At 51.5% G+C, this 27,188-nt stretch overlaps 9 protein-coding genes across 9 annotated transcripts; 7 read left to right on the top strand and 2 right to left on the bottom strand.

The window, feature by feature from the left end:
• Window positions 1–1,245: 1,245 nt before the first annotated feature.
• On the bottom strand, window positions 1,246–1,734 carry B0H65DRAFT_395927 (uncharacterized protein; the record flags this gene model as incomplete). Its single annotated transcript, XM_062823768.1, has 1 exon — window positions 1,246–1,734. A coding segment is annotated over one exon (489 nt), but the record flags the coding sequence as incomplete, so codon positions are not given.
• A 2,681-nt stretch (window positions 1,735–4,415) lies between these two features.
• Window positions 4,416–5,288, top strand: B0H65DRAFT_432406 (uncharacterized protein; the record flags this gene model as incomplete). Its single annotated transcript, XM_062825004.1, has 2 exons — window positions 4,416–4,699; window positions 4,901–5,288. The coding sequence occupies 2 exons, from the start codon at window positions 4,416–4,418 to the stop codon at window positions 5,286–5,288; spliced, it is 672 nt and encodes a 223-aa protein (XP_062678274.1).
• Window positions 5,289–5,632: 344 nt separating this feature from the next.
• Window positions 5,633–6,803, top strand: B0H65DRAFT_432331 (uncharacterized protein; the record flags this gene model as incomplete). Its single annotated transcript, XM_062824996.1, has 2 exons — window positions 5,633–6,402; window positions 6,476–6,803. 2 exons carry the CDS (start codon window positions 5,633–5,635, stop codon window positions 6,801–6,803), a joined length of 1,098 nt encoding a protein of 365 aa, XP_062678273.1.
• Window positions 6,804–8,176: 1,373 nt separating this feature from the next.
• Window positions 8,177–10,547, bottom strand: B0H65DRAFT_530551 (uncharacterized protein; the record flags this gene model as incomplete). Its single annotated transcript, XM_062828934.1, has 3 exons — window positions 8,177–8,573; window positions 8,627–9,582; window positions 9,946–10,547. 3 exons carry the CDS (start codon window positions 10,545–10,547, stop codon window positions 8,428–8,430), a joined length of 1,704 nt encoding a protein of 567 aa, XP_062678272.1. The 3' UTR covers window positions 8,177–8,427.
• A 1,529-nt stretch (window positions 10,548–12,076) lies between these two features.
• Window positions 12,077–14,371, top strand: B0H65DRAFT_579791 (uncharacterized protein; the record flags this gene model as incomplete). Its single annotated transcript, XM_062830780.1, has 6 exons — window positions 12,077–12,213; window positions 12,279–12,978; window positions 13,048–13,120; window positions 13,198–13,657; window positions 13,719–13,869; window positions 13,934–14,371. 6 exons carry the CDS (start codon window positions 12,077–12,079, stop codon window positions 14,369–14,371), a joined length of 1,959 nt encoding a protein of 652 aa, XP_062678271.1.
• A 1,895-nt stretch (window positions 14,372–16,266) lies between these two features.
• Window positions 16,267–18,126, top strand: B0H65DRAFT_445179 (uncharacterized protein; the record flags this gene model as incomplete). The annotated part of the gene is made up of 5 exons (XM_062825724.1): window positions 16,267–16,329; window positions 16,473–16,848; window positions 16,884–17,242; window positions 17,303–17,327; window positions 17,861–18,126. The coding sequence occupies 5 exons, from the start codon at window positions 16,267–16,269 to the stop codon at window positions 18,124–18,126; spliced, it is 1,089 nt and encodes a 362-aa protein (XP_062678270.1).
• A 216-nt stretch (window positions 18,127–18,342) lies between these two features.
• Window positions 18,343–20,043, top strand: B0H65DRAFT_445178 (uncharacterized protein; the record flags this gene model as incomplete). Its single annotated transcript, XM_062825723.1, has 3 exons — window positions 18,343–18,435; window positions 18,827–18,920; window positions 19,778–20,043. 3 exons carry the CDS (start codon window positions 18,343–18,345, stop codon window positions 20,041–20,043), a joined length of 453 nt encoding a protein of 150 aa, XP_062678269.1.
• A 1,013-nt stretch (window positions 20,044–21,056) lies between these two features.
• B0H65DRAFT_579788 (uncharacterized protein) lies at window positions 21,057–23,187 on the top strand (the record flags this gene model as incomplete). The annotated part of the gene is made up of 4 exons (XM_062830779.1): window positions 21,057–21,103; window positions 21,172–22,022; window positions 22,145–22,686; window positions 22,765–23,187. 4 exons carry the CDS (start codon window positions 21,057–21,059, stop codon window positions 23,185–23,187), a joined length of 1,863 nt encoding a protein of 620 aa, XP_062678268.1.
• A 2,115-nt stretch (window positions 23,188–25,302) lies between these two features.
• Window positions 25,303–26,919, top strand: B0H65DRAFT_511230 (S-adenosyl-L-methionine-dependent methyltransferase; the record flags this gene model as incomplete). The annotated part of the gene is made up of 6 exons (XM_062828469.1): window positions 25,303–25,428; window positions 25,615–25,802; window positions 25,967–26,077; window positions 26,141–26,186; window positions 26,227–26,656; window positions 26,771–26,919. 6 exons carry the CDS (start codon window positions 25,303–25,305, stop codon window positions 26,917–26,919), a joined length of 1,050 nt encoding a protein of 349 aa, XP_062678267.1.
• Window positions 26,920–27,188: the final 269 nt, after the last annotated feature.

The following is a 27,188-nucleotide window of genomic DNA, read 5'->3' as shown; positions in this document are numbered from 1 at the left end:
TTCGGCGACCTCACGGCGATATTGACAAATTGCGTCCTGATATTCGGATCGAATATTCCCATCTGTTCGGTTGATATCTGAAGAAGGATCACCTCCTTACTGTGGTTTGTTAGACATCGATGAGCACTTTGAAGTGAAACAATGCTTCAATTAGATCATCTTGTACCTTGTAATCCTATATATCAAACCATCTTAACCAACTACGCAGGAAAGCACAAAATCGGTGGAATTCTCCCCAGCCAACTCAAACCTCACCTCCATCATCCCTTCCTCTCCATCTATCCCATCCCCTCTCCAGCTTTTTCCACCCTACACTCAACAACCCGAACACCTACTCTACACTCCCTCGTACCCGGGCCTCAGTGCCCTCACCCTCCCATGGCCCCCAACCTTCACCCAAACCCACCAACGCGCCTACCAACACCCCTCCCCTGTTACGATCCAATAAGGGATCACTTATGTAAGCAGCTAGATAGACCAATCAGGAGCGCCGCAGAGCCGCAACCGTAATAGCGGCGCAGCGGCGCCCTTCTGAAGGTCGGTATATAAGACGGCCTCCCCAGGCCTCTTATATTACGGCTCTTCAGCAAGCAATAGCTTCTACAATCAATCAGTACCTTTCGGCTACTACTACCGTTGTTCTACCTATCCCAGCGATATACTCCTGTGCTTGTAACGGTTCGTCACATCCCCCTACCTCCACGGCTTCAAACATCCACAGCACACATCACAAGCCATCACCGGCCAACTCGACATCCAGACCTGCCTTTCCGGAACCTTGCCGTTCTTATCCAAGATTCCTTGGGGCCCTTGGTGAGCTGGGTTTTGTGGGTCAACGATCTGATTGAGAAAGACCTCGAGAGCGGGGAGCTTGTCTCGGGCGTCGGAGCAGGGCCAGCAGAGGGGGTTGTGGCGGAGGCAGAATTCGGTGAGGGGGCGGTAGGTTTTTGGGGGTGGGATGGATGGCGGTGGAGGACGGGACTCGCGGGAGGTGTTGAGGGTGGTGATGTTGGTGAGGTCGGCGATGGTTGGACGGTTGTTTAGCCATGCTTCTCGATCGAACGAGTGATGTAGCCTGAAGAATCAGGTTGAGAGATAGCAGTACGTCAATGGAAGAGAAAGGAAACCACAATTCGACGGAACATTGCAACTCTATGGATGGGTACTCGTGACTATTCTATTCCATTCCTACTCTATTTGATCACCATCCAACCACTTTCCCTTCCTCCCTCCCCGGGGTTATCCATCCTTGGTTGCATTCGCCATCTTATGCTCTTCCAGCGCGTCGGCCAAAGCCCGCGCAGACCCCTTTGTAATGAGCCTCCAAGTCTCCAAGCCCTCGCCGTCATCCGTCGCGACTGTTATCATGACGGATTTGGGGCCACATGGTTCCTCCCTGTAAGTATAATCAGAGTCCAGACGCTGATCAAGTACAAGAGTAGCCCGAGGCTCAGCATGAAGCTGAAGGCGCACCTCGCCGGTCGTATTGTTCTTGACCAGACGCAAGAACCCCATACACTGCGTCTTCCATGGCAGCCTTCTTTGCTTTGAGCCCTCGTCATTGCTGTCGTCGTCATTCGCGTCATATTTATCCGCCTTAGCACGAACCTCAAAGACAACAGAGCCGCTATCTTCTCCCGGGCCGCCATCGACTAACGAGAGTTGGACCTGTGGCGCCTGAGACAGGTGTTGTTCGTTCGAGCTGGGTTGAACTAATGGAGAGAGCTGTTCCGCAATGTCGTTGAAGACTTCCTGAGCGGAGACAACATAGGCAATCCTTGATGTGGTGCTGCCCGCAACGATATGGCCGTAGAAGGCCTTGGTCGTGGCATCAAATATACAGGATCCTGAGTCACCGGGTTGGAGAGGTGAGCCGAGAGATAGGGGCCAGACTCGCTGGAACGAACGGGTACCCTTGATGCAAATGAAGGATGAGCAACCCCATAGAATTCCGTTGACAGAGCCTCCAGAAGATGTGCTGGTTTGTACATGGGTGTTGACGTGAGGCATTGGAGATGCGTCCCTGCGCATGATTGTTGGAAGCCCAAGGATCCTCGAGACAGATACCGATGGCTCCACGGGTACCAGCATATAGTCAAGGTCCGGTGACCCCATGACGTTGCCGGCGTCAACACTGAGAGAAAGAGACATGGGCTCTCCATGTGTTGGTCTGAGGTGCAGTCGATCCAGTACCCTTCGGGCGTTCTTCTGCTCATTCAGTTCCCGGACACGCCCGTCCACGGCATTGAGGATAACCTCAGATGCCTGGTATTGAGTTGGTTGGGCGTCGCCATGGATAGACTGACTGCGTTCACTGTCGCTGGAGTCTGAGGTATCGCTATTGCCAGAAGTGGTGATTCCGCCGTCAGTAGCGTCCGTTGAAGAGCTTTCAAACCCTCCGAATTCGAACTCGTCGTCTGACATGTCAGCGAGCTCAGTGTCCTCAAAATCAGTTTCGCTACCGTCAGTGCGACTATCAGCGTCAACTTCGACGTTGCCGTCCGTGCTGTCATCGGTGTTGCCGTTAGGTTCACTGTCGGGGTCACTGTCAGTGTTGCTGTTGGTGTTATCGTCGGTGCTGCTGTCAGCGTAGGCGACATTGTCGAGGAAAGTATCCATGACAGCCTGGTCATCAGAAGCCTCCGGCGGAGGAAGAACGTGAGCCACAGTGAGCAGAAACGGTCTCTGTGAAATGTATATCACTCCGCCGGTGGTAGCTGAAAGGGGCACTGCAGACGGATCGCGTGGCCGACGGAACTGGACCCGACAAGATGCAGGAAAGCTATGGGCGTCGTCCAGAGCTGTCACTTCAGCTGTCCATAGATCCTTGGTGGATTCGACCGAATCGTCTTCACTGTCGCTGTCACTGTCGCCATCAATGTCGGCATCACAATCGACTTTTGCCAAGAACTCGGGATTGTCAATGTGAGGTGGATTTCGCCAGTGACCAGTGTGAAACCCAGGTGCGTAGGTGTCGATGATGTCGCTTTCCCTCAACTCTTGTAGCGCTTGCTTCCTTGGGCCGGGTAGAGTACAAGCAAACATGATGTGCGGGACGGAGGTCTCGGGCGTGGTGCCGATCATGAATATGCCGTAGCCGATAACCCCGTTCTTTGGCACCGGAGGGCATGTTGTACGCAGGAGCTCGTTGATCTTGGGCGATATTTCGACGAACAGCTTCTGCACTCTGCCAGTAGCGTCCCAGCACTTGTACTTCTTCATCATCCCGCAAAAGGTTCCGACTGATGCTTCGGGATTTGGCCATTTTGGTCTGGGGAAGCCGCCAGTGAGCGCCGAAAGAGATCTGGCTATGCGTCCAGGAGTTTGTTCCATGGCCGCGGAATCGGCAGTTTGGAGAAGACGGGTTGTTGACGGCGCAGAGTCACAAGGCAAAGCTTGTGAGCCTCACGGAAAGATGGGTACGTTTTGAGAAGAGAATCGGGCAGTGAGGACAGAAGCTAGAGGGGCGTAACACAATGGTCTTGTGCATTGGCTTGAGGAACTCGAGGATCACGAGAAAAATAGGGATGTAAAAGCTCGGGCAGCATGTGAAGACAAATTGTTCAAATGACGAGCAGTGTCTAGCATGCCCCTGCGGCGCACAGCCACCCGTTCTGGTGATGTTCGGAGGATCGGAAGTGTTATTGGGTAGGCAACAACGCTAGTTGCCTCAATCCAGGAGTAGTCGCGTCTTCATGCAGGCTGGGAAGAGGCCTCTTGATTGTTTGTTGCCTTGGGCTGACAGCTGAAGCGGACGAGTACATACAAGGCTCACCAGTGTAGTGCCATGGCGGGCAACCATTTGTCACTCCCAACTTTGACAATGTGATAGAGCACATAATGGAGCTAAGAGACGATATTTAAGCAAGGCAGAAACCGTGGCTGAATTCGGTCAAGGGGCTGGATGCACCACGGCGGCCTGCACCCCCGGCACAAACATGGACCGAGTGGACGATACAAATTTCCGTGCCGAACCCTAAAATCCAGTGACAAGACGTTATGGTTGGAAATCGAACCCGTAGCCACCAGCGCCGCGAAAGTCAACTACCATGCCGCTGTCGTGCTCAATATGCAAACCAGTGGGTGTGAAGTCGAGCCAGGAGTTAATCGTTGAACACTTGTGGAACTGCCCCCAACTCGTCCGCCCAGCCAACCGAAAAGCGCAACCTGACTACACTCCTTACTTTGGCTTCTATACGCACCAATGCCGGATTGCTTTGCAAGCATCGCCGCGCCTGGGGACTCGTTCGCATCAAGATGTGCTCGACTTGGCCCACAAAATCACCGCCGACGAACCAAGGGAGAAGCTCGAGGACGCTTTGAGTTCGATGGAAGAGAAGAGTGAGGGGATTCAGGAGGAAGAAAGACTCGAGAAAGCAGCTGCATCCATCGACCTGGTCGTACGGTTGATGTTGATGATCGAAGTGGGCGAACTGAAGAACACCTTCTCCGGTCGACAGCCACTTGTCTGGACCAAAGGCACAGTCGACGATTTTGTGCACGAACTCTTCGAACCCCAAACATCGCAGAACCTGGAACGGGGAAAGTTTGGCCGACTGTTCACAGCTCAAAATCTGGCCCTCATTGCTGGTTTTCGGGTCGAGCTGACGACCAACTTGGCCGATCATCTTCTGTTCCGGGACAGCGACAAGACTGTCATGATATTCCACCATGCCACGTTCCTTAGCCATCAACTCGGGTATGTGTAACATTTAGGCTGTGTACGGTATTCCAGTAGTGCAGTAGAGGAAGCCCGGTTTTAGTGGCACCCGACTCTTACAGCCACCAAAACCGCGCTTCCCTACTGCACCACCTCCTGGAGTACCGAACACAGCTCAGCTTCACTCGTCCAAGCACTTGCTAGGATACCGTCGTATGTTGCTGACAGTCCGTTCCCCAGAAACACAATCTTCCCACCGGACTTCGTCTCAGAAACTCTCGACACACTTGCGCTTCTCTTCCCCCAAAACGACGCGGCTTCGCGGAAGTGGTACCGTAAACAAGGGGAGCGGAGCGAGCTCGACATGGCGGTGCTCAATTGCGGATCGAGGCATCGGAGGACTCGGCTCGAGGAATACCATTACTGGCACGATCGGTTGTTGATTCTCAAGGAGGAATTCGACGAGGCGAGGCCGACGACGATTGCGCAGTGGTGGAATGATCGGCGGGACGGCATTCAGTGGTACAGTCTTTGGATCGTCATGGGTCTGACATTGTTCTTCGGGCTGGTCCAGAGCATAGAGGGAGCCGTTCAGGTGTATCAGGGGATGAAGTCGTCGGGCGGATGAAGTTCGGTGTTGGCGTTGGTGATGGTGATGGGTTGACGTTGAAGGAATTGGAAGACGTCAGAAAATTGAGAGACGTCAAACGCAGGCACCGCGGGTCGGTTCCCCGCATCCGATGGCGGGGTTGGTGGGGTATGCAGCCCTGTCAAGCTCGCCTACAGGAGCTACAGCGGGGATAGGGTACGTACCGCTGCAAGCTACAGGGCTCATGCAAGAAGCATCACATCATCGATGCATCATCAGTCTGCATCCAATATCATACATATCAACGCACATCTGCAAACGCCCGCTCTCGCCTAAAACATGTACTCTATCTAAACGACAACAAGTCATGATCATCACCAGTCATGGTCCATCTCGCTGAAACGACTAACCCATGGGGCGGTCACTCCTGGGTGACCGACAGTCCAACCGGCCTCCCCCCAACCCGGAGCGTGTGCAATAAGCTCTTCCACTCCTCCCTCTTCGACATCGGCATCTTCCGCGACACCCTCCTCCCCTCCTTAACCCTGCACTCCGGCCTCGCCTTGATCGCCTACGGCGCCGGCCGCCTCACCGACCGTCTCGAGACCAAAGACTGGCTGTGGCCGTCCGGCCAGGTCCTCAACGCGTGGTGGTCCGCCCTCGGCAAGCGGGTCATCTGCGACGGCATCCCGTTGAGATGCGCGTGGGCCATCATCAACCGCCAGGAGCGCCTGCTGCTCACGGGCGTTACGCTCTGGGGCAGCCGGCTGTTCTGGCGCATTGCGAACCGGTCTGTTAAGAGAGGCAGCGATGATCCGCGGTATGAGGCGACCAAGAAGCAGCATGGATGGTCGTGGAATAAGGCGCTGTTTACTACGTATCTGCCCGAGGCGGTGTTCCAGAGCTTGATCACGCTGCCGTTTACTGCGCCGTTCCGGCACTTGTCTGGGTCGGATCAGCCGTTTGCGGCGCCGTCGGGCGGGTATGCGGCGGTGGGACAGGCGGTAGCGGTGGGATTGTTTAGTATGGGATTTGCGCTCGAGGTGCTGGCGGATTGGCAGCTTGAGAAGTTCAAGGAGAAGGAGAAGAGCGGCGAGGAGAGCCATTCGAGTATGTGCCGGGAGGGAGTTTGGAGCATTGTTAGACATCCAAAGTGAGTCCCGACCCGTACCCCTTTTTCGTGTGTAACAATAACGGGAGCTTTTTTTGCTAACAACGTTTCACAGCTACCTCGGCGACATGCTAGTCCACCTCTCCTTCCCGCTCCTCCTCTGGGCCAACAACGCCCTCCTGCCCATCCACCTCCTCGGCCCGCTGACCAACTACATCTTCCTCCGCTACGTGTCGGGTGACAAGGAGAACGAGCACTGCCAGGCTCGCCGCTACAGTACCGAGAACGTGAACAAGAAGATCGACTTTGACAAGTACCGTCGCGAGGAGAACGCCTTCTGGCCTGACAAGTGCCAGGTGTCCAATAAGTGGACCTGGATCGTTGTGGGCGCTGGTGTGGCCGGTGCTCTGTTGGAGGGACTGGTTACGCATGTGATCGCGTGACTCGCCATAGGCTGGAAAGCTGTTGGAATGAGCTGGAAAGCCGTGGAGATGGGATTGAGTATTAGCTCTGAGCTGGGGTTTAACGAGGCCATGGTGTTGGCGAGGGAGGGACAGGATGTGGCAAAATTGTTTGCTGGGAGTGGTGTTGAGTTGACGGATTTCTTTGCGTGATTCGTGCCGCGATCGGGTTTCTGCTGGAAAGTGTTGTAGGATATTGTAGGATATGGTGTGTAGAATATGGAATCTGGGGGGAAGAGGCGATACCTCGCTTGATAGGATGTGATTTGGATGGATCTGATAGTCTTAGTTGGAAGATTTGGATAATGTAGTTATTTGAATGACCAAAAACGAAGCATTTTTCCAAGAGCTACACTCCACACACGCCCAAAAACCCCCCAGGTACACCCATTTTCCGAGGTGCCAGAAGGCAAAGGAACCACACTCGCGCTTTTACCTCCAAAGCAACCCATAATGCAATTCTCTTAACCCTACTCTAAGCCCCTATTACTTTTTTTCCCTTCCTTAGTCGCATTTCGTAGTCCGACTCAAAGAAGGATGGTAAGTATCGAAGACGAAATACACCGTCTAGTACGCTTCCTCAATCAGACTAAACGAGTTAGAATAACGTCATACCGGCTTCGAGAATAGACGGAAAAGGGTATATCGAAGACAAAAGCCAATGCAAATGGAAGTACGGAATCTTTTTTCTTAAGTGTCTTAAGGGGGTGTACTTGAAGGGCGTATCTGGGGATTTTTTTGGGCGTGCGTGGAGTGTAGCTCTTTTTCAACCCCTCGTCCATCAACTGGTTCCGTTGCTGATGACAGGCCTTGACAGACCGGGCGACGGAATTGGAACGGAGAAAGCTTTACGCCATCAGTGTCTTCAGCTGCCGCTGAACATCTTCCATGTCATGCTTCCCTCTGTCGAAATCAGACCGTTGAGCATCGAACAAGAAGTCCCCGTGAGCGGCTCGGGACTCATCCATGGTCATCAACATCACTAGCAATGGTGAAATGGTAACCGTTATCGAACGTTTGTTCAATGTCCTTGTATTCGGACACTCTGTGTAATTGATGCTAACTGTTCTAATATCGCGACTCAAATATTTTGACGCCTTTCCAGCAGTGCGTGATATTTCCACACTCTATCCTTTATCCACGTATATGTACGACACAGTTTCTCAAGGCTTGTCTTCGCCGAGCCTGTGCGTACGACAGTTTCTCAAGGCTTGTCTTCGCCGAGCCTGTGCGTACGACAGTTTCTCAAGGCTTGTTCTCGCCGAGCCTGTGCGTACGACAGTTTCTCAAGGCTTGTTCTCGCCGAGCCTGTGCGTACGACAGTTTCTCAAGGCTTGTCTTCGCCTAGCCTGTGCGTACGACAGTTTCTCAAGGCTTGTTTCCGCCCGAGCCAATTTGTCTCGTACCAAGTCGCCTTGTTTTCGGCTTCTTGCTTGTCATCAACCATAACCATAACTTCATGACTTCATAACGCCATAACTCCTCGCTCGCTTTCAGACCTAAAGCTTCAACCCTCAAACAAAGGCCGACAAAAATCAACGAGCTGAAACAAACAACACACTCTCCAAGGTGATCGAGGAGGGAAGGAGAACAGGAGAAAGCAAGATCAAAGCTCCTCCTCCATCTCTTTCTCCATCTTCTCCTTCTCCTCTTTTCCACCCCCGGCCTTGTGAACCAAGCTCCGGATCAAAGTCCTGTTGTGTTTCACAGCCCATTCATCGTTGACAGGTGTGTTCTTTCTGTCCGGAACCACTATTTCGCTGTTAGCAATCATTCAAGGTGGAACAAAAGAAGAATAGACTCACCCCTCTTACAACAATTCTTCCATATATGTTCTTCACTAACAAGTTCCCCTTGTAATCCGCATGTTTTGATGTGGTCCATTGCTCGGCGCTTCTTGAAGGGGTGCCGGCAAAAGACCCCTTTGATGCTTGCTGGGGCGTTGTGGGTGGAGTTGGAATGGGACATGCAATTTTGGTCGAGCGGACAGCGGAGAACGTAATAGGCGTTTTGTTCTTCGTCGCCTGTGTCGGTAGTGGTGCGTTTGCGCTTGTTCGCGCTGGAGTGGGAGCTGGATGCGGTAGTGATGGTGGTGCTAGGGTCGGTAGTGGAGGCGGCGGCGGTAGTGACTTTGCCCTTCTTGGATTTGGACGTGAGAGTAAAATTACTGTCCTTGCTGTCATCTGTCTCGCTGCCGCTGTCGCAATCATCGCTGTCTTGGCCCAGGGCCAACTCGTCTTCGGAGTTGTCGTCGCTATTGTTGTCATTGCCATTGTTGATGGCCGTGGCGGTCTTGCTGCTACTGGCCATGCTGCTGCTGCCTTCGCCGTTTTCTCCGCCATTGTCGTTGGCACTGCTAAACACCGTCGCCTTCCCCTTTTCTTTGGCCTTGCTCTTGTTGTTGCCCTTGGGATTTGTTAACTCCGCCCTGATGCGACCGCTTTTTATGAACATGGAGGAATCAAGCTTGAAAACCCAGTATTTTTCCTTGACGACCTGCGAGCGCTTGATTATTCTGGGCTTGGTGATTTTGTGGGTGTTGTTGTTGGTATTGTTGGATTTGTCGACCGCTTTGCCCTTGCCTTTGATGTCCTTCTTATTGGCAGGAGTCTTGATCTTGATCTTGCGGGCTCTGGGCTGCAAGTTGATGGTGCTCTTATCGGCATCGTTTGCCGTAGTCTCCTGGTTGGTCTCTTCTTTGGTGACCGCGGTAGTGGCGGTGTTGTCGATGGCAGCGCTGATGACAGCGCCGGTGGTAGTGCTGGTGGGGATGTTGGTGGAAGGGTTAATCGGCTCGGTGTCCCTGGTGGTTTCCGTGGTGGCGCTGGTAGTGGCGATGGACGGTTCAGCGATGCTCGAGGTGGAAGCAGACACAGTATAGGGAGCCACGACGGGCGCGGGAGCAGAGGTATAGGAGGGGCCGGCAACCGTAACGGCGGCGGCGGCGGCGGCGGCGGCGGCGGTGTTGACACTCCTGCCGTTCTTTGTAGCATCGACGGAAGCGTTGGGCGGTCCGGCATCGACAGAGGTGGAAGGAGGAATAGAGGCAGAGGATGGGCCGGCGATAGCGGTGGCGGCATTGGCGCTCCTGTCGCTATTTGTAACGTTGGTGGTCGAGTTGGACGGTCCGTCAATGTTGGAGGCGGAAGTGGGAGCAGAGGCAGACGAGGGACCAGCGACAGGGGCGGTTCTGGACTCGGTAGTGGTGGTAGGAGGATCAACGGCTTTGCCTTTCCCTTTGTCGCGCTTGGACGGCTGTGTGCCAGTGTTCGACTGCTCGGCTAGCGGGGAAGTTGAGAGGGCGCTGCTGTGGCCGGCACGGTGCAGGTTGGCGAAGTATGGAAGGTGGCGAAGAGATTCGGGGATGTAGGATGGACCTGCCTCCTCTGGCTCTGACTCCAGATCGGTACCTTCCTCATCATCTGGCTCATCACCCTGCTCTTGATTCTGCTCTTGATTCTGCTGACTTTCCTCCCATGCCAGCTTCTGCACGGAGTCTGGCTCCCAGTAAAGGGGATGGGGATGATCTCGAGTGACTGGTCTGTTTTCCCAAGCCGGAGAACGATTGAAGGGAGGGTAAGGGGGAGGGCCAGCTGGGCCGTACGATGTACGTGCTTCTAGCAGTCTTTCCCTCCACTCAGAATGCCACTCATGCGTGGGTCCCGGCGTGACCTCCAACCTCAATCCCGTTTCACCGTCGGTCCAGTGGTCGGGAGAATCGCACATCCCAAAAGGTTTCCATTCAAAAAGAACGGAAAGCCCTTGCGCTCGGTTAGCCATGTTATGGACTGTGCTGAGTTCCTCCAGAATGGCATCCTGCTCCGCCTTGCACTGCCTGATCTCTTTCTTTGTCGCTTCGAACTTTCTAAGCGCCCGCATCATGTACTTTTCGAGCTTGTTATCGAGCTTGTGATACACCGCCTTCAGATCATCAAGCTTCTCCTTGGTGGCATGAAATATGTGAAATTCTTGGGGGGTGAGATCGCTCTTGTCTTCCACCCTGTCCCACTGCCTCTTCGTGAACCACTGCATCTTCAGATGGGTGTCGGATATACTGGTGTAACAAGCTTGTCGCAAGGTCTGATGAAGTGGAGGATACTTGGTGGAAGTGAACGAACGTCGTGGTGTAAGGTAGTTGAGTGCAGGACAGCTTCGATTGCTGGGAGGCTAAGGCTTTTGTTGTTGAGAGGAAAGGTACCTTCTGCAGAGTAGAGTTTGGAGGACTGAAATTAGAAGCAGAAAGGAAAATGAGAGGTAAAGCCCCGGTTCAAGGGAGCGGAATTTATCGTTGTGTGGACGCACTGACCCTCCAGAAATCCAGGATGTTTCCTATTGTCACTTTAAGGCCGAATGGGATGAGAAATCTATTGAGATGCCCTTCACCTCCTACCATTGTGGACCCCAAGATGTTGCCGACTTATTGTCCGAACCGGTTCCTGGTATTGTTTGTCATCCACACGGTGCTTACAGGGAACACTTGAATACCAAAGGACCATGTATTCCGTCCCTATGTGTCCATACCGATACGACATGGAGGTGAATCAACCCATCCACTGCAGTGGGCGTCAAGGTGGAAATATCCATTCACCACCAACCGCTTTCCTCTTCGTGTCTACGCAACAAGGACCTCTCGGCTTGTTGTACAGTCCTTGTTGTCCTCCGTTTTCTTGCAGCGCGTGTCCTTCACGGCAATGACCAATGTATCTAGAGGTACCTTACATAGTAAGCCAGTCATATCTTCGTGCTATGCTGTCCTGGCGCCATCGTTCCCATTTGTTGTCTATGCCACAAAAGTTATTCTGGGCATCATTGCGACCCCCATATTCCATGGCCCACTCATTCCTCTGTTTCTATGTCATCTCATGTCACAAATCTATTCAATTTTTGCCGGCCGGTTTCAACGAAATTCACCTGGTAATTTCTCTCTGCTAATGACTGACTGGCACCTGTCCGGCATCTGATACTAGTATTCAGTCTCAACTCGACAGCACAGTGAAGCCACCTCGACGCCTAGGACGTTCCCTTCACCATTCATTTGTTGAAGCCCCACAAAGCTTTGACCTTCCTTCAGTTCTATTTGAGTGGACGTCACCTCCATTTCCCTCGTTCTCACTTTTTGAACTCCTCGATCTCTCCAATCTCAACCTCTCCCGCATTCCGAGGATTGCCTCTACTTGTGGCACTTGCATCGGGACTCTCTCTCGCGACATTCATTCCGTTCCGTTCCGGCGTCTCCCTGCCAGGAGTCACTAGATATGCGGAGGACAAGAGGACAACAAGCTGCCGCCGCTGCTGCCACCGCTGCTGTGGCGCAAACCAGCAACGGCAAAGGTGAAAAGGCGGCTAGAAGTAAGCCATCCACTACAGTTGCTACGAACAATGCTCCGGTCATGTAAGTTTCTCCCTAACAACGTGCAAGCAAATGATGATCATTCAAGGTGCCATACATGCACGCAGTGACCTGACCGTTGTCTCTTCGCCGCGTCACAGTCAAGATGCCCTCTTGGGCATCGACTTGGGAAGCTCCGGCATTCGCGCCTGCCTGATGCCCCCGAACGCGCCTGAGAAACTCCTGATGATCCACAACTCAGTCTATGGAAATGATAGTTTCACCTTCCCGGCAAACGGACGCGTGTTTGGCCCCGTCAGGCCAGCTGAGATCTACCTCAGCAAAGTTGACCATGACGGCCATGAAGTGGTGGCACTGAAATACGCCTTTTACATCCTGGCCGGCGCCTCGGACACCCTGACTGGAGAGTACCCCCTGATCGACAAACTCAAAGCCGAAGCCATACGCAAGCCCAAAGAGTTCCGGGCAAGGCTACGCTTGGGCCTCTTGCAGATGTTTCGGTACGTCATCCTCAAAGTGCACGACTCGATCGCGGCTGGAAGGCATCCTTGGAGGATTGGAAAGGCGTGCATCACCATCCCGTCGCAGTGGGATCTGGACTTCGAAGCGCAGTACTCCGCGATTCTCGGTGAAGCCCTCAACTGGAGCCAGGATTATGCGCGCGATCGAATGATGTTCTTTTACGAACCAGAGGGTCTTGCCCACTTCCTCCTTCACACCCAACTGTACATGAACGACGCAATCGCAAAAAGTCAAGCCCATGAACATCGCCCTTGTTTGGTTCTTGACTTTGGAGGCCATAGCATGGTAAGTTATGAGACACTGGAACCATGAAAACCATTCATAACATCTTGTCGCTAACCTGTTGCTGAGTAGAATGGCTGCTTGTATTACATCAACTCAAAGCGGGGCGATACACTCAACTTCTATGCCATGGAAGACGCGTTCGGTATGCTAGAATCTTTCACCCCGCTTGTCATACTTACCTGGGACCAAGGAGCCTTCTAACCTACTTTTCATTACTAGGAGTCGGCAGTGGCGGCGAGCAGTTTGCTGACAGGCTAGTCAAAGCTTGTGATGAAGTCTGGCTGAAAACCTCAAGGACGCCTCTGCGGCCGGAGGCCAAGGTGCAGATTCGCGAAACGATCAAGAAGTATTTCGCCTATTGGGGCCCTGGAAAGACGACTGGGGAGCAGAAGTTTTTTTTCTGTGACGACAATGATGATTCAGGCGTCATCAGGCTTTCAGAGGAGGCTATCGACGAGTGTTGGGCTGGTGCTTACAAGCCCGCTCTTGATCTCGTTGAGAATAAGGTCGAGTACTTGAAGCAAGCATATAAGAGCGGAAAATTCGAAAACAAGCCTCTTGTGGTCGCTGCTGGCGGAAGTCTCCTGAACGAAGCCTTGAATGAGGCCGTGGAGGCCATGGTCAAGGCCGCAGGCTTGGGCCCAATCTTGAAGGTCACCAAGCAAGGTGTTTCCCACGAGTAAGTTTTCTCAATCCATGGAAATTAGCACTCAGTTAGCTAACCACGCCAATACTGGTAGTGCTCAGCGTAATATCGTTGGCATTCTCCACTCGGTGGCAAAGGCGCTAACTGTCCTTCAGTTTCTGCGTCAAGGTGCAGGAATTGCCATGCAAATGAGGCAGGCACAGGCTGACGACTGGGACGATAGAGGGGCCCCGTTCTGGTACTACGTGAGTTATTGCTTCCAGTTCTCAATTCAAATGCATCCTGGGGATAAACTAACACAGCGCGTAGTGGGTGGAGGGCAAGCAGGAGATCCGGCCGCAGTGCAAAATCAGGGTTCAGGCCGGTGATCGGTTCAGGCTGATCATGAACCCGTTCTATGGCCAGGACGTGAAACGCTTCGGCAAACTCCCGCAAATCTTTGTGGCAAGGGCCTACAACTTCCTCCGGAAGTTTCCCATCATGCCCAGGAGCGGTTTGGTTGAGTGTTTCGTGCAATGGGTCGGCGAAGGAAACGAGGTGGTGATGCACCTCGAGATTGTCCTCACACCCGAGGAGGAGGAGGAGGAGGAGGACACAGACAGCCGCATCAGATGGAGGTACAAACTTCCTCTGTTCTTCGACTGCGGTACCAGGTGCATGATGCCTGGTAAGAGGAGCACTCGTCTTGAGGACGTCGTCCCTGATCTCTTCACGGACGCAGACGGAGATACCAGCATGGATGATTAGGTCGATGGCACCTGCAAGAGATCGTGATCATCATGGGATGGGAGTAAGTTTGGTCTGGTAGTCCACTGAATCGAGGGGCTAGACTTCACGTACGGTACCTGTGTGACGAATCGTTACAAGCACAGGAGTATATCGCTGGGAATAAGAACAACGGTAGTAGTAGCCAAAAGGTACTGATCGATTGTGAAAGCTATTGCTTGCTGAAGAGCCGTAATATAAGAGGCCTGGGGAGGCCGTCTTATATACCGACCTTCAGAAGGGCGCCGCTGCGCCGCTATTACGGTTGCGGCTCTGCGGCGCTCCCGGAGCCGCCTCTACGGCACCGCTGCTGCGGCGCCGGTACTGCGGCGCGCTCCTGATTGGTCTATCTAGCTGCTTACATAAGTGATCCCTTATTGGATCGTAACAACCTGCATAGTGTGTGTATAGAGGTGACCAGCGAGAGCAGAAGTAGATAGCAACCCAATACTCCCCAGAATGCTGCCGGATGACTGCCAAAAGGTGAAGAAAATGTCGGAGAGTAAGCAAATCACCTAAGAAACGTCCGCTGAAGCAGTTGGAAGACATATGAATGTCATGATCACATGGCAAAACGGTTCACTCTGCGCCCCTAATTATCTCAGAAACTCAGACCTCTTTGCCAGTCGGGGCACTTGTGCGCCAAATGACTTGAAAAATGACAAGAACCTCAACTTGGCAAGAGCTCCTGCGGACTGAAAATGATGATTAATCTCCACAGCAGGCACCCAGGCATCTAGTAGCCCAGGGCAGGTACGACCCCTCATCAGACATTGCAAGCAAAACAGGCAAGTGGTTCGCGAAATAGAGAAATACAGTAACGACCGACACTTAACATACGTAACATATGTTCTGTTCTGTCCCTCAAGGTGAACGTTTTGTACCTCTACCCTCCTTGGACCTTGATGGAAGTATGGCTGCGTTTGTTCTCGTACGGTTTTCGTACAGCGCTTGGAATAACTCAACTTACTCAACCAACTCGACTCAACTCAACCCAACTAAACTCAATTCGAGACTCCCAAGGCGAGTTACAACTCAACTCAGAACAGTTAGTGAATTGGCCGCCTTTTTGAGTATAAAAAAGGTCATATGAGGCCTTTTGTACGAAAACCGTACCAGAACAAACGCAGTCTATAAGCCAAAAACAACATCACCGTTCGAAACTTTGTACGGCCAGGCTTTCAACGCTTGTCTCACTCACCTGGATCTTGTTTTCGTCATTGGGCGTATCCCAAACTTCTCATTAGCCAACTGCCTTGTTGCCGGCGGCGGCAGCGGTAGCGGTAGCTGTGGTTCCAACGGAAGCGGCAACATCAACAGAAGCAAACCAAAGTTGCACAACCAGGAACACGAATATGGACACTAGCAACTACCCCTTACCTGCAGAACGTAGCAAAATGACGGCACCGAAAGCAAGTACTTCGTCATCTATTTTCAAGCGGCCAAAAACAAGGTCTGTGTTTGTAAAAGTGGAGAATGTGTTGATGGAAACCTCGAAGCTTTGAGTCTCTAAGTTTGAGTTGAAATGGCTTGGGAGGAGTGTTATGTTTGTTTCACGGGACTGTTTGTGTTGGTATTAAGGAGTCACGAAATGAATCAAGGGAGAATGAGTCATCTCATGCTGCCGAAGGATGGATGCTTTTCACAAGAGGGATATATAGTAGGATCCCCAATGAGTTTTGTACGCAAAAGATATGGCAAAAAAGTCATAGATACCTACTAGTGACAAGGCTCCAGAGAAAAGACATAGATACGAAGGTGTGAAAAAGGTACCTTATATATGTTCAACAGGAGGGGCAGCAAGTAGCTGCACGCAACTACTACATCCTCCAATTTTCCCAGCATATAGATGTATTCTTCCGTACTCCAGGTTTCTCATGCCCTATATAAATTTCCAAGTCAAGTTCAACAATCCCTTTGGCGTCCCTTACGAACACCGCGTATATATCCACTGATCTATCTCCCACATTCTCTCCTTTTCCTCTTCCTTTGCCTTGAAAATACCTCTAGGTACTTCAATCTTGGCCGTCATCATTCCAACCTACCTACTCCGTCTTTCTCTTCATCCACAGCGTTTCTCTAGCTGTGGCGCTTTCAGGGTCAAGATCCCGTCATTTTGATCCTCACCAGAGAGAACGGCGGTGATGGTTACACCTTCTCAGCAAGCGGAGCTGTCATGGACAACGACACCCGCGACGAGGAAATCTACATCAACAATCTCGAACCTGATAGCCGTCTGGGTGTGCCCTTGAAATACGGGCTGTACATCCTTTCGGACGCTCCGAACTCCCTCGCCAAAGAATACCACCTCATGCAGGATCTGATTGCGGAAGACCGTCGCAACAGAGCAGAGTTCAGGAGGAAATTGCGCCTGGGTCTGGTGCAAATGTTCACCAAGCTCAAGGGAAAGGTGGAGCACATCATTGCAGGGAAGCGGAAACACTGGAAAGTACCTGTAGGTATGTCTTCGACCATTTCGACGACATTGACTCAGCGCAAATTCACAAGCAGAGTCTCGACGACGACGGTCGTCTGAGTGTGTCCCTCAAATATGCGTTCTACATCCTCTCAGATGCATCAAAGACTCTCAAAAAGGAGTATCCCCTCCTGCGAAGGATGATTGCGGAGGATAATCGCAACAGAGAGGTCTTCAGAAGAAAGTTGCGCTTGGGCCTTGTACAGATGTTCAAATGGCTCATTAGCAAGGTCGAGGAGACCATCGAGACCAAACGGGCGCGCTGGAAAGTGGGAAAACTGCGCGTCACCATTCCATTACAGTGGGACTTGAGGTTCGAGGAGCAATACCGTTCGATCCTAGCAGAATCCTTTTGCACGCTGCGCGAACGAGAACATGTAAAGGTATAACTAAACGAAGACACACAGCAGGAACCTCAAGTTAACACCAAATAACAGTGGTGTAAATTGAAGGACCGAGATTGTAGGTGAGATGTGATACACCGGGAAAGAGCTAACAAACTCCACCTAGCAGCCCTGGGTAGGAACGATCATGTGAAAAAGCAACAGTCAGTTATCGCAAAAATGAATTTAGGCAGTAACAAGACTCAATGAAACGATGAAACATACGCCAAACACTCTCCTCTGTCTGAACAGGACAGCACTCTGTATAATTCAACTAACTATCACGTCCAACTGCTTTCCTTTCATGTCCATATTCCCCATTCATATGTCCACTTCCTCAACTCTTTTGTGAGGATGAGAAGAATTTGCATATTCGGACTTGCTTTCTCATTCCGCACCGCTCGTCGCGAAACAACATCCCCACCTGCGCGCGCCGCCTTGACACTCAGGAGTTCGAGCCTTATTCCACCGAGACCGTACCGAGTCATCTACAATGTATATAAGGTACTGAATAATACATATTCCAGGCCCGAACTTGCAGGAAGAAAAGATCTTGCCGTTAGTTTACCAGCCTTCAACGAACACATAGCAAGCCCGGTCGTTGCTAACTAGGGAATGATATCCCACGACGTAAGAAACAACTTATCGGTATCGATTTGGGATGTTCCGGAAGCCGTATAACGGTAGTCTGTCCTATCCTGCGCCAATACGATGATCCCCACAACACCTTGGTCAGAGCTATCCCTCCTTCCAAAAGATTCAACAATACTCCGTGGGGTTGGCAAGACTTCCCTGCTCACGGTTATCCCTTCGACGATGATGCCCCGGCATATATGACCTCAGTGTCAGATGGCGCCAGTTTGAGCCCGTACCGCTGAAGTACGCATTTTACCTACTTGCTAAACAGCTGGACAAGGCCGCCCCACAACATCCGATGGCGCAAGAGCTCGCTATATATGACTCCCCCGAGTTTCGAAGCAAGCTTTACTCTGGTCTCGTAGCTTTGTTCAGGAGCATGCGCACAACAAAGGACGCTTATTTAGCCGAGCGCTTGGGACAGTCCTTTACCGACAGCCGTGCGAGCGAAGGACCACATGTGCGTCACTATACCGGCACAATGGAACTCTTCGTTCCGAGAAGTCTACCTTAACGTGCTTGCTGAAGCGTTCGACATCCATCGCGAGACGGTACATAAACACATTACGTTTGTCACCAAGTCTGACGCCTGGGCTCATCATTTTCGTGGCCCTCTACACAGCGGATTATTATCGCAATGATGCGATGAGTGAAGAGGTTGTCCTCATTCTATCTTTTGGGGGTCAAATGATGGTATGTTTAACTAGTAGGGGGCCTTCCTTCCCGCTCGGAGTCGTTACCGACACAGGTGGCAGAGTACATTTAGAGATTTCCAACGCGGGATGCGATCACTTCTGGGAATGTGCGTACCGCCATCCGCTCAAAGTTGCAGCCCAACAGTTCGCGCTTCTCAACAGAATCATGCGAGATCGTAAGGTTGCCGGAAGTGTGATAATTTCACGAGGATGCTTGGAGCATGATTATTACAATTCTCCTCTTCAGCTTCGCCTGCAACAACTCGCTGAAGATGCTGGTCTCCCACGACCTCATTTTGAGCGAGACATCCACGATCGTGAACAATCGTCAGCAACCAGGGGTGCAATTGCAACAGTAGAGTACCTCTACGCTCTGACTGCCAGACAGTTCATCACTCAGGATATCGGAATCGGCTTGCAAAGAAAGCTGCCCAATCCCAGGACAATACTCTGTATCTTTAAACAGTGTCACGGCCAACTGCTTCTGCTTCTTGTACATAATCCCCCTAGATCTGTCCACTCAATCAATCATTTTGTCTTAATTGGAACACTTTGTGTCAGCGTATTTGAACTGCAGTCGCCTTTGTTAACCAACATGAAGCCGGAAGTGCATTGAATGCCAAACCCAGCCCCATTTCTTCAAGGGCAGGACTTCCCGCACCTCCCCTCATGACTTCGGATACCAGCTTGAGACTTCGCGCACTTCTTATCACACTACTATGATAGCAGAATAGGACTAGATTCTCAGCACGCGGCGTTTTATATATTGATTGATGAGTTTAAAGTGGTCTACGAACAACGCAGTGTCAATACCAATACTAGTTTCCCCGGTCCGTGCAAGGAAAGCTATGATCAGATCGACAATTTTCCGCTGCTCAATACCTGTACTATATATGCCAGCCAGTACGAGTGCAAAACACCTGACTTTCAACAAGAATGGCTCTCAGGCTCTCCTCCTTTTAAACGCTTCTTAATAACGAAGAACTAGCCCAGCTTAACCAAGCTTCACGTCAGAGATCCATCCGGCGCGCGCTTCACTCAGTACCGTAGTGATGCACCATCTTAAGGTTATCATCCACGTGCTTGGAGCACCTCGGAAACAGACCCGGTAGAGCAAAGCAAGCATGGATCAGATCCCTCCATGCCCAAGGCATTTACGTACCTATCGAATCCAGGACCTTAACAATCGATGTTATAGCCGGAGATCATCTTCGGTTGGTCTGTGACCCTTTTCTTGGTCAAGATTTCAAGTTTGATGGCTGGAACAATGCGGTTCCCAGACCTACCTACAAGCGGACATACGATCTGCTGGACGATCTGCCCGTTCCCACCTCAAACGGCAAATTCGAATGCCAAATTGACTTTCGGAACAAGCATGTCGAAAGCGGTGGAATGATGATTCTCAAACTCAAGATCATCCCTGAGAAAGCGAAGGGTCAAGGCGCAAGTCCGCCCACTACCTGAAGCACTGGATGATGTCCATCTATTTCGACGTGGGAACCAGATGCTTCTTGCTCGGCGTGAGAGGAAAGACCCTCAAGGAAGCCGCCCCGGAGATCTTCAAGGACGATGACGGATTGGAGACATGCAAATGACGGGATAGTCAAGGTTTGGATGGGAAGTTTCACGGTTGAATCGTTCTGCTGGTAGTTTTTGAGGGTATTAGACGTTGTGTAAGCTAGCTTACATCTAGAGGTATTGAGCGTGAACAAGCTACCTCTAGACATGGTGAAAAATGTTGATATACAGCCTTCAAGGTCTCCAAAATGCCAACGAAGAGCTGTGAACAGTGGGAAAGTAAACAGATCATACACTGAAGCGAAATGGCACAATGTCACATAATCAAGTATACACGAAGAAACACCACTCAACGCACCCAACTGAATCTGCACGCTTCACAGTATATCTAGAAAGATAATGACTTCTTGATGGAGGACTTGGTGCACACTGTCCGCAGCCGGCAGCCAGCAAGGCGGGTATGGCCGCTTATCGGACACGGACCTTGTAGCAAACCGGCAGTGACTGCCATTTACTGACTCTGGCTTCACCGCTCGTGCCTTCCACGTTTTCTGCCGCGTCAAAACGCTTCCATTCTTTTCCCGTCTCTGCCGTCACTCACCACTAAAGAGCTATCGGGCGGCCTAATGTCCATGTTTTGGGGCAGGCAACTTTGGACCTTGAGGCGAATCAGCTCTATCCAGTCGGAACCTGACCTCCACAACCCCTAGGACCCTTCACTTGAGTCGAACACAGATCTTGTTCCTATTCCATTCACTGGCGCAGCCATCTGCCGTACTTCACACGACAACCTGGAAACGCCCCGCCAACTTTCTCCTTTTATAAGACCGCCCCTCTCGACTTCGTGGCACCATCCTCCTCCCTTCCCAAATCCTCGTCTCGCAACAATACTCCCAATTCGCGCCAACAGAACTCAGTAATCTGCGCCTATTTTTGCGTGCACTGACTGATTACCCACGATGGATAATCCAGGCGACATGGTCGACAAGTGGAAGGAGCTCTACCCGTCAGTATCACCCCTTGACAGAGAATGCGAAGGTCGCTAACGTTGTGCAATGATTTTCCCCGAAACAGAACTCAGTTCCTCGCTATCCACCTCGGAACCTGGAAGAGCCGCGTCATGGTCGTCTGTCCTCCCACACGCCTGGAGAAGCTTCATTTGATGCAATTCATCCATTACCCCCTTCACCATCCTCATCGCGGTTCTCTTCAACAGACTTACGACGACTACTACGGTCGCAAGGACTGGCCGTCACATGGATACCCATTGGATGATGATGGCCCAGATTATGATGCAGATGATAGAGGTCAGCACCAATCATGCCAACCTGTACCACTCAGGTATGGCTTTTATCTTTTGGCAAAGGAGTATGGCAAGGCTAGTATTCAGCATCCAATTGCGCAAGATCTTGCGTTTTACGACTGCCCTGAACTCCGGCGCAAGCTGTATTCAGGTCTTGTAACCATGTTGAGGATGATCCGCGAAGTAAGCGAGAATGACCCTACCTCGGAGGGTCTGAACGCCGACCGGGAACTTGGCAATATTTGCCTTACTATACCGGCACAGTGGGATTCTTCGTTTCAAAAAGTCTACCTTGACGCTCTTGCCGCTGCGTTCGATTACCAACCTGAGACTTTACGCGAAAAGGTCATGTTCATCACCGAGCCCGACGCCTTGGTGCATGTGATTTATGGCTGTTTGACCCACAAGCCTACTCCGATGAATCGCCAGCCACAGATTGAACTCTTTCTCAACTTTGGTACTCATACGACGGTATGCTCAACTCCTGCGAATATCATCTTACTTACCGTATTAACCCGGTCCTATTCTTCACAGGACGGCTCTATGTTTTGGGTGGGCCCCCAAGAGGTCAATGGACCCACGACTGTCCGTACTCGATTTTTCCGTATGGGCGATCCATTTGGTAAGACCTGATACCTGCCGGTGCATTTTGGCTCGTCTTCCTCCGCTTGGCTAACCGAAGTGCTTTTATAGGAGTTCCTGGAGGTTGGGCGCTCTGTTTCCATTACGCAATGGAATCCATAGATGACTCTTTCTTCTCAAGAGAAGGACGACCCTTATCCGCAAGGGAAAGGCTTCATATTACTTCTAAGCTCAAGTTGTCCGGAGCGAGGAAATGGGGTCCAAACTACCGCTCGCAGGGCACTTGCTTCTCGATTCTTACGGATGGGCCCGCGTATAAGACGGTCGAGATATCGATCTCTGACCAGGAAATTCGACATTGCTGGGAATCTGCTTACCGTCCCTCTCTGAGGGTTGTTGCTCAACAGTTCGCCCTATTCAAGAAAATCAGGACAGAGACAAGTGCTCCAGGTCTCGTATACGTTACGGGTCAAGATCTGTGGAGAAGTCGTCCCCTTGAGGCCGAATTGGAAAATCTTGCGAGACAAGCTGGCATCACGAACTTTCAGATCGAAGAAAGTTGTGCTGTTTTTGGAGCAATTCGAGCAGCCGAGATGAAGCTCACTGTTGAACAGTTCATCATCCAAGGGGTTGGTATTGGTTTGCAAAAGAAGTTGCCTGGTACATCTCAGTGGGAGGATGATGCTGCGTTGCTTTGTTACTACGTAAGTTGACGCAAAACAGAAACCCCTGGCCACGACGAGCGACCTAACAGCTAACACACTTGCTCCTCGGTGCTTTAGGACATAAATACCAAGGAATATCAACGAAGCAGATCCACCAGTGCCCAGCCTCAAGTCGAGGGTACCCAGTTCCGCCTACTGTGTAATCCCCTTTACCACGTCATCCCGCCGAAGAACTCTCAGTCGGAGAAGCCCCCCAACAAAGCCATGAAAACACCGATCAAGTCATATCAGTCGTATGTCTTGTTCGAAGACATGCCCACGGTCCAACAGCGTGGGAAGTACGTTTGCCATGTTGCCTTTGAGGGCAGCGGGGATGAGATGTTCTTGCTCGTCAACGTCGAGCAGGGAAGACCGTCGACAACCAAGACGGCAGAGCTTCGTCTCCGCCTCCGGTACAATCCGGTCCCCAGACGTGCCGAAGCGTTTTTGGAGCCAGCTGAGGGCGATGGAGAAGATGAAGACATGGAAGAGGCTGCTTGAACGAAGGTGAGACTCAAGGAACACAACCCGCTGAACCTCCAGACTTTTACTGACTCGGGGTCACAGTGGCAAACTGAGGATATGAGGAGGATCTTTATCGTTCTTAAATTCTTCTCGGTGCTTGCTTGCTACCGGAACGCCGCCTGCCACGGCCCTAACAATGGGACGTCACAGCCACAGCTGTGTTTGACGCTAAGCTCGATCTGTCAACCTATTGTCGGAAGTCCCTCTGTACGACGGCGAATCCTCCTCTCATATCAAGACTGGCGACCATTTCTACGGGATCACCAGTGTGACCGAAGATCAAGATGTTCTACAAGCTCTAGTTTGAGCTCATTCATGGCAGCTTGCTTTCTCTTACAGCACAAGTTTCCATGCTTTCCTTTTGTTGAAGTATCAATGTCGGAGTTTGTTTACAAATTCCATCATGCAGTGGAATACAGCGTTGGCGAGGCAATGAATAGGGGTTGGTTCCACAAGAATGTGGGCAGCAGGCTTGCATACAGCAGGCTTAAAGGCTTAGAAGCATTTGGATCTACTGTCCCGCTTGTACGTCCGCCCGACAGGACTGTTGTACGCACGAGTGTGCAAGTCCACTTGTATTTTTCAGCATCAAGCGAGCTGGTATTCGGGGCTTTCAGGTCGACTTGGCCCGTTGTAATTGCCCGAGATTCAGCATCAGTTTATAGAGAAATGTTACAAAAGACATTAGGGGAGATGTCAACGAGTGTCCAAGGAGTGTTGAGGCAGATAGATGAGCGGATGGACGGGGATGCCTCGCATATGCAATGTTGGCATCCATTGGCTAGGGAGCATCACCATATAACCGCCTCTTTCTTATTTTACAGTAGAGTGCCTAGATAAAGACATCATCATTAACTCCTTATTAACGATAATGGCCATTTTTCTTCCACTCGTTACATTTGTCAATTGTGAAAGTCAAGCGTACATTCAAGAGTAAATCTCAGTTAACAGTTCCCTTGGTTGTTTCACGCACTCTCCGCCTTTTATGCAACACCGAAGCAAGTCTGCGCGCAAATCACAGGACACAGGGTTGGGGTTCAACAAAGGATGCGCAGGCGCAGGTACATAGGGGCTTGCATGAATCATCTTCAGCTCAGAAAATTGGACTTGACTTTCGCATACGTTCCTCTAGTAACTCGGGCACTTCGGACACATTTGGAACATAACGAACAACCTCAGTTCGCTAGGTATGCACCACGCTCTACAAGGCAAATTATCCATCATCAAGCAACTTCTCTCCCTCCCCAGAGTATTCAGTATCTCTCACCTCTTCCCCAGCCTCTAAGCCCTTCCCGTCCTCACACTCCCCCCATCCCCCTCGCTTGCCCCAACTTCTGGTCCTCCGGCGCCCTTCTACAAGTACGCTTCCCTTCCGCCCATCCCTGACAGTAGAACGGGTTGCAGTCTCTCAAAGAACTGCCCGTATACCCCACAATCGCACGAGCTTTCAGCATTGGGTGACACGTGTGTTGAGATTTGCCAGGAGAATTCTTTAGGATTTTGGGAGGAATGTGACGTGTACCATCTCCGAGCCCCAACTCCCGCGGGAGTGCCATTTAGGGTGCAACTGCAGTATGCAGGGGTCAGAACCCTTTGTTGATGCAGGTGTCATCAGGGTCTTCTTGCCTTTGCATGGCCCCCGGTTAGGACCGCAACAGGAAGGCAATCCAGAGAATACGACTCTGGTTGCCGACTGCCGTACAATTACAATGCTGGAAAGTTTGTTAGTGCGGAACTTAGCAGGGAAGGGAAACAGGGGATCTCTCTAAAGGTGGAGAAGAACACTTGGAGCCCACACACATCGACCACTTCAGGTCTTCACCCCACCTCTACCACCTTGAGCACCACTCGCGATGTTGACCCGCCATCAGATCCTACCTGACCAACTTGAAAGAGTAAAGTGCTTGCTTTAAGTACCACGCCAACAAACTTACCAGGGCTGGATTGTACGATCGTGGTTGCCGACTGCCGGATGATGCCCCTCTTGGCTCCCGTCCTCTTCCTGCTTAAAGTCAGGTCCTTTCTCGCTCCCGGATCAATCTCTCAACGCCCAAAAGACTCCCATCAGACTGTCCACCCAGAATCGCGACCATGGTCACCAGCCCGAAAAGCCCCAAGGGCGAAGCAGCTGCGCCAGCCCCGGCCCCGACCCTGCTCAGCGCCGATGCGCAAAACGCCGCGGGCATTCTTCCTGCGTCGCACTGGACAGCGCAACCGGTAACTCACTCTTTCCATTATTATATCATGGCGCGAAATTGGGATTCGGTGTCATTTAGCAGGCCGTCGATGAGCATGTACATGGTTGACACCACTAACCTTGCATTCCGGACCCCCAGTTTCGCGAGATAATACGGTACTTGATGTTCAGGAACGGCAGCTAACACATTTCTCTCTACTTTGCAGCTCCCGGAAGAGAATTCAGGCAACGATACCGACTCGACATATGGATCTTTCAGGTCCACTATCGCTTCTCTGGCTTCGAGCATTTACGAATATCGCACCATTCAAGGAAGAACCTATCATGGCCAGATGGGTAATGCTGAATCGTGGGAACCGAACGATGCGCGTCACGTCGAATCCATGGAGATCTTGTAAGAACCCGCATGCCTGAGTAACCATGGGCGTGAGCTGGCTGCCTTTGGCTGTTGTCGCAATACGCACTCTCTTGTCTTGTTGCGACAACCGCCAAAGGCGAGCACTTCACACCCACGATCAATAGTGACTGCTTCGATCGTACAGTCTAACAGTCGAAAAGGCACCATGCTCTGGTGTTGCAGACGGACGGAAAGTTGTATCTCGCTCCACTGGACAAGAAGAAGGTACAAAAGGTACTCGACATCGCAACAGGGTCCGGACTCTGGTCCATGTGAGTACCACTCAATTTGTCTTCCTCCCATCGAGTCTCTCTAACGACGTCGTTGTTTGTTAGTGATTTTGCCGACGAGTTTCCGAATGCCGAAGTTATTGGTACCGATGTCTCCCATCCAACCTACCTGGGTGCCGCCGAATGTCAAGTTCGAATTGGACGATTGCAACCAAGAGTGGACATGGGGTGAAAACACCATCGATTTCGTCAATATGCGCTTCCTAAATGGTGTCGTCGACGATTGGTATGCCCTCTTCCGTAACGCCTATAGGGTGTGCAAGCCGGGCGCCTGGGTAGAGAGCTCCGCAACTTCTACCAAGTTCTTGAGTCCTGACGGGACGGTGAAGGATGGAAGTGCTATGGATCAATGGGGCAAAGTCTTCCGGGAGGGCGGTAAAAAGCTCGGAAGGACCTTTGCTGTCTATGAAGAGGACCTTCAGAGGAAGGGCATGGAAGCCGCGGGATTCGTCGATATTCAGTACAAGGACATCCAAGTCACTCTGGGTATCTGGCACCCAGATAAAAAGGCCGCCGAAATAGGTCTTTGGTGGAAGCTGGCTATTGAGTCAGATATCGAAGGTTAGTGATGCTTCAAGTCATGAAGAAGAGAGGAAAGTGAAAAGGGGGCAATGCCAACACACTGTTGGCCTTTCGATCGAAACTGCTGAGACTAATGCTAACACATGGCCACAGGATACATCAACTACTTCTGGCATGCTGTACTTGGCTGGACCCCTGAGGAGGCCAAGGTATTCGCCCGCCACATCAAGAGGGAATGGAACGACCCTAACCTTCACGGCTATTTCATGATGCGCGTCGCATGGGGCCGTAAGCCAGAGTAAAGAAACGGGATAGACGGTTGCAGGATGACGGGGGACTGGTGTCACAGAGTTTTGGATTTTTCTAGGAATTAACTGATGTATGGAGGGATACCGCTCGCAGCTGATACCCATCAATTCAGTCTTGAAGAGGGCAATGCCGATCTCCTTTCTACCCAGATGCGGCACATGTCTGCGGAAGAGAGTTCATCGTCCAATTTCCCGGTGATCGTCCACTCCTTCCATGATTCCTCATCATCAGGGGCGACTTTACCCAGAAACGAACACAAACA

This window comes from Neurospora tetraspora (genome assembly GCF_033439725.1).
Source record: "Neurospora tetraspora strain CBS 560.94 chromosome Unknown B0H65scaffold_7, whole genome shotgun sequence".
In the NCBI taxonomy this organism is placed as follows: Eukaryota; Fungi; Ascomycota; class Sordariomycetes; order Sordariales; family Sordariaceae; genus Neurospora; species Neurospora tetraspora.
The sequence above is the reverse complement of the archived record's forward strand: the minus strand, read 5'-3'. Positions and strand labels throughout refer to the sequence as shown.